This window comes from Ammodytes marinus (genome assembly GCF_949987685.1).
Source record: "Ammodytes marinus genome assembly, chromosome: 18".
Taxonomy (NCBI): domain Eukaryota; kingdom Metazoa; phylum Chordata; class Actinopteri; order Uranoscopiformes; family Ammodytidae; genus Ammodytes; species Ammodytes marinus.
In genome coordinates this window covers 20,863,956-20,869,954 of record NC_137222.1, presented here as the reverse complement: position 1 = coordinate 20,869,954, position 5,999 = coordinate 20,863,956, and the positions used below count along the sequence as shown (strand labels likewise).

The window sequence follows — 5,999 nt, the reverse complement described above, 5'->3', positions numbered from 1 at the left end:
GCTGATGAGAACAATAGCTTCTTCCTGAAGTCGCATCAGCTTGAAACATTTTTACAGCATAGGTTTCATAAATTGACCTCAAAGATATGTTGTGTTTAAAGGATGGAATTGTCAGTGTAGACATAGGCAGTAGGCATACCTGTTGATGGTATATATTTTTGAGGTATCATCCTGTTGCACCAATATTACTGCAGTTTGGTACGTTTATCCTCTACCACCACCTAGTGGATCCCCAATAACTCTTGCTTCTTTTGACCACAGCAACACTTAATCAGCCAGTTGTGATTGCCAGAAAACCTATAACGCAATGCACATTTATGTGAACATTTTGTAAACGTGTGGGTGCCCTCAAGAAAATGTAGTTGTTGATGTATTAACAGTGGGCTGGGATGAAATTTGAGGATTAAATGCACCATACAATTTTTTTTTTTTAACTTCTGGGAATGCATCTTTCATGATCGTCAACCCGGCTGTAGCACTGTAAACTAAATTGTGTTTTATTTAAAATATTTATCTCAGCCCAACATAGTGACAGTCAGTCAATGCATCACTTTGTCATAATTAGATTATTTACACCCTGGGATATCTATCCAGTACACATAAAACTGTGTGTGGGACTGCAGCTCCTGTCAAAATCCCAGCATTTTCCTAAGTCCCTGTTTCAGCCGAGTGCTTTGATACAAGTTGTCAGGCACCATCCAGTGTTAATTAGCCTAGGTTATCCGCTTTCTTCACTGATCTCATTTACCCCCTCCTCCTCTTCCTTTGTTTAATGGCAAAGGAAATGACCCACATGTAAGTCATTTGTGTGATTCCAGTAAAAACCAATCAAGTGTAAAGAGACAACAACAGTAAAACCAGAGCAGTGAAGTCAACGTCTACGGATGAAGACATCCGAGAGAACAAACTTTAAAGACAGGCTCCAACTTTGGAAAAGTCCATTTCAACGCACTACTGCTTACTTCATTATCATTTTGGATGAAGCCATGTTAAAATATAAATGACATATAAATTGTTAATGAGTATTTGTCACGGAAAACATCACAGCTTGTGGTTTATCTGGCTCAGAATGTTTTAACAAAAGTTTTAGAGTTTTAGTCAAATGTCCAAACCAACACTGAGCCACAAATGCAATCTGCATGGCCCTGTGCATGGCCCTGAATCTAACTGCTGGGCCTGGCTTATGACTTATGAATGGGGTTTTTGAACACTTGGGAGTCAATCTGTAAAAGTCACATATGGGTTAATCTTTAGCCACATAGTTTGTAATTTTATATCATAACATGGACTCTAATCAACTCAACTAAGAGACCAACAATTTAACAAGACATCCAAAGTTTCTGTTTATTTTTTTTGGCAGATCTAGTGAATTCTATCTTTATGAATGAACCCTCTTATGGTCTTATACAGTCAGGGGATGACAACTCTTATACAAACACAATGGACAAATCTCTGTTGTTTCACAGTTTTAATAGTCACACACACACACACTGCCCAACCCAATCTCTAGTGTACATATGTCAACCAGTCTGTATATAAAAGACGTCAACGTATAAGTACAGGAAGTAGCAGCACAGCAGTGAAATGTTTTAGATTTTCACTGTAGTTGTTTCAGACTGTCCGTCTCCCCGCTCATCTGGCAGGTGACCCTTCTGATGTTTCTTCAAGTCTCCGCTTTGTATGAAGCCTTTCCCGCAGACAGTGCAGCTGTACGGCCGTTCCCCAGTGTGGATCCGCCTGTGCAGTTTGAGGCTGCTGGCCACAGTGAACCTCCTGCCGCATATATTACAGCCGTACATCTTCTCCCCGCTGTGAGTGGCCTGGTGCAGCTTCCGATTGCTGGGGTTGCTGAACTTTTTTCCGCAGTGATCGCAGGCGTACGGCCTCTCCCCCGTATGGATGCTCATGTGGTAGGTGAGGTTGCGCGCGCAGCGGAATTTCTTGCCGCACACGTCGCAGACCGGCTCCTGGCCCGGCTTCTTGCCCGTGTGGATCCTCATGTGGTTCTGGAGTGCGCTGGCGTGGCCGCAGCGTTTGCCGCAGGTCTCACAGACGTAAGGCCTCTCTCCTGTGTGGGTGAGCATGTGGTGCTTCAGAGCGCTGCGGTGACTGCAACCTTTACCGCAAACATCGCAGGTGAACAGTTTCTCCCCGGTGTGTTTGCTCAGGTGATTTCTGAGGACGCTCACGTCGCTGCATCCCACGCCCAGCGCGTCACAGCAGTTTTCCTTTTGCGTGTGGGTCACTCTGTGTGTGGCCAAGGACAAGGACGAAAAGAAACTCTCGCCGCACATTTCGCAGACAAAATCTCTGTCTCCCGAATGTAGATTCTCGTGATCGGCCAAACTCTGTCTGCACTTGAAGGTCTCTGGGCAAAGTGAGCACACAAATGTTTTCTTAAGGGCACAACACCTGTGCCTCTGAAGCGCAGTCACCCCGATGAACTGCTTCTCACACAGCGTACATGTGTGAGTGCTGGCTTTCTTCAGGCCGTGCTGACGCATGTGTCTTTCGAAGGTATACTTGTAAGCGAACTCCGTCCCGCAGTCGGGGCATTTGTGAAGCTTCTCTCCGGTGTGACTCCTCGAATGTGCGACAAGCCCGCGCAGTACGGAGAAACGCTTGCCGCACTCGGTGCAAAGGTGAGGTTTGGAGTGTACCAGGTAGTGTCTGTCCAGCATACACTTGAGAGAGAAGGATTTTTCACAAGATGGACATTTATATGGCCCTGTGCTTTTCTTCTTTGTGTTCGCGGACGTGGTAGCTGAAGTGTCTATGTCTTCCTGGAGGTCATATTCCACGCCTACAGGGGAGGCCGGCTCTGAGGCAGGATCTGTTAGCATGTTGGGTTCTGTTAGCATGTTGGGCTCTGTAAGCATGGTGGGCTCTGTTAGCATGGTGGCCTCTGTTAGCATGGTGGGCTCTGTTAGCATGGTGGGTTCTGTTAGCATGTTGGGCTCTGTTAGCACGTTGGGCTCTGTTAGCATTTTGGGTTCTGTTAGCTTGGTGGGTTCTGTTAGCATGGTGGGTTCTGTTAGCATGTCTGCAGCATCCACTGAAACAAACGGAAAAAAAATTCATTAGGTGACTTGAAACAAAGTGAAGAGCTTATATGGACCATTTACATCCACTCACAACACATCTCTTTACCCATGAAGAAAAACTCCTTTGAAAGAAGGGTTTTTATCAAAAAACGTCTTACTATAATGAAGACAGATCAGTAAATTCAGCAACACAACCCTTAAAGGTGGAGTCAGTGATTCTGGAGACATGCCTGTTTACAGAGCTTAGGCTGTGTATTAACACCAAGTTTTTTTCAGCGCACAAACAGTACGGACAGGTCGCGGAGAGTGAGGAGATGTTCACTGATTATCACAAAAAGTGTGCACTCTCCAGAATCAATGACTGCACCAAATTACTGTAGTGACTATGTCAACGTTTTGTAACAGGACTGTACTAATGAGACATGTGTGACTGCTCTTTGGTTGGCATTTCAAATACATTTCAATAATAAAATCTTATCAGGTGGCAGCTTGTTTAATACCTAGTTGATATTGATGATCATTCGCCTTTCTTGTAGCTGGTTCCAGTCCTCCCTGGATTTTCTTTGTCTTTTTACGAGGGCTTATGGATGCTAATTCTGTAATTTAACAACAAATATATGAAAGATTTAATAAAAACTTTCATCAGCCACTCAATTCATAAACTAACTAACTTACTCTTTTTGGGCCTGCCCACTCGCCCTGCTTTGGGCTTAATGCTTCTCTGTTTGGTCGTGTCACTCGGCCAAGCCCTCTGCTCTACAGCAACCAGAACATCTTCATCCTCTGCTCCACACATGGACACTTCCAACAGCATCACGATTTGCTGCACTGCACTTTTGGCCCACGCTTCCATAAGGGATGCAAACTGGTTCTGTATAGTCACAGGTCAGAAAGAATAAAGGCCAAAGAGATGAGTGGTTAGTGGTTCATGGTGCTTAAAAAAATAAATAAATTATGGAATGGAATTTAGACAATTTATCCGAAAATGCTTTTTCCATTTATTGTAAGGTTTTCCAGCTTCTCTGTCTAGCTGTTATTGAAAAATCTTTGCATTTTGGACCAATATTTTGATAAGAAAATTATTTCACGTTTATGGGCTTTTGGAATGTGTTTTCAAAACCAGTAGTATTGGACCATTGACTCCTATGAGAATCAAGTTTGTGAAAAGGTTTGTCATGTCATCAACTGTTGTGCAAAGGCTCATGGGGAATGTAGTTTGTTGTGACGGAAATATTCTGAAACCTTTGTCTTTTTACTCATAAATAACGACCAAAACGTGAATATAACCACATAGTTATTTGCCACGTGCCTTTATTTAGCTAACGTGACTCCGCAGTGTGTTTGTTTTTACCGTTATAGCTTCTTTACTGGTTTTTTGTCCCTCCTCTAGTGAAGTCACTTTGCCCTCCGCCTCCTCGAGCTTCACGGCGGGCACTCTAGCCGAAGCAGAGCACTGCTGGACGGCCATAACGTTAGCTGAGCCCCGCTCCAGAAGTCTGCGGATCTCAGTCACCGCCACCTTCATTACGGCAGCTGTATGGCTCTCAAAAGTCTCCAGGCTCAACATGTTAGCGAGTTACCTGACGGTGCAATTTAGTATATCATGTTATTCCCACACAGAAATAGATTTGCTCCTGCCCTGAGCGTTTTACAATAGGTCCATGCCTTGAGCAAATTTTAAAACTGTTTTGTTGTTGTTCCTCTTTGTTTCTTCTTCGGGCGATTTACGCGGGACTAGCTGTATTGTACGGAAACGTCTGCCCCTAGAGGAGAGGAGATAAGACGGTACGACATCATAACAACAGGGGGTAATAATATACCATCCATTTATAGTTATATTTTGTCTGTTGACCGTGAACCATGAATTTAGAAAAATAAATTAAATTCAACTGTAGCCTATTTCAGACGTATGACAGATCCAGGTCAGAAAAATATAGAAGAACACAGATATAAAACATATAAAAACAGAAGAACAACACAAAAAGTTTAGGTTCAAGGTTCAAAGTGATTAAATGTGTCACTTTGGGTAGGGTCGGTCAAGGACGTTGAAATAAAAAATGGAATAACACATTTTAATCAATGAATCGACACATACATTTGTACGATACAAAGGCTACAACACAGCCTCAACACAGCATGAAAGTGGGGAATATTACAAGTCACAAACATGTCTATCTTCGAAGTTTGATGAAGATTCCAATTGCATCAATAAGCTATATATTAACCAGCAGGTCAATTGAAAAGCAGCTAAGTATATTTTATTGTGCAGTCTGTTAACTGTCTCCCTTCAAACTGAGGACATTTTCTGCTATGATTTTCTTGTCTAACTTTGGGGGCACTTGTTGAATTATGGTAAGCCTCCGACTTGAAAGCTATCACTATACCACCACTACAGATGTTAATGTTCTGTTGTAGTTTCTCACTGTAACCACTAAGTGGCAGTGAACACTGGTACAAAAATGCTGGCACACAATCTCATCTGTGTGGTACAACGCCATTATTAGACTCAATTACCAGTCGGCCATCTCTCTCTCACACACGCACACACACACACACACACAGAGAGAGAGAGACACCAGAGCTCATTGGCTTGTTATTCATGACACATTTTTGCATGTTGTTGACCTGACTCCTGTTCCTGCTGAACTGAGCCAGTGTGTTTGATGGAACTGCTGTCAGCTCAGAAGGCACAAGAGGGAGGCCAGATGTTTCCTGGGGGGTAATGTCATGAGCACGTGGTCAAGCAGAGGCTCTGTGTATGTGGCTCCATTCAAAGCACATCAGAGAAGTGTTGGGTTCTGCAAATGAAACAAAACATTGCAGGAATTTAAAGGTGCAGTCAGCTATCCTTGAAAAGGCTTGTTTGTCAAAATCCCTTTTAGTCCAAATCGGTGAATATTTCTTCATGATCCGCAACCTGTCCGCTCTGCAGTGTTAATACCCAGCATAGGCTCT

At 43.3% G+C, this 5,999-nt stretch overlaps 1 protein-coding gene across 1 annotated transcript; it reads right to left on the bottom strand.

Annotated features, from left to right (window-relative positions):
- Positions 1 to 1,501: 1,501 nt before the first annotated feature.
- LOC307265457 (uncharacterized protein) lies at positions 1,502 to 4,852 on the bottom strand. The gene is made up of 4 exons (XM_080047202.1): positions 4,396 to 4,852; positions 3,720 to 3,915; positions 3,545 to 3,640; positions 1,502 to 3,055 (listed from the first exon to the last, which is right to left on the bottom strand). Exons 1-4 carry the CDS (start codon positions 4,609 to 4,611, stop codon positions 1,590 to 1,592), a joined length of 1,974 nt encoding a protein of 657 aa, XP_079903328.1. The 5' UTR covers positions 4,612 to 4,852; the 3' UTR covers positions 1,502 to 1,589.
- Between the last annotated feature and the right edge of the window lie 1,147 nt (positions 4,853 to 5,999).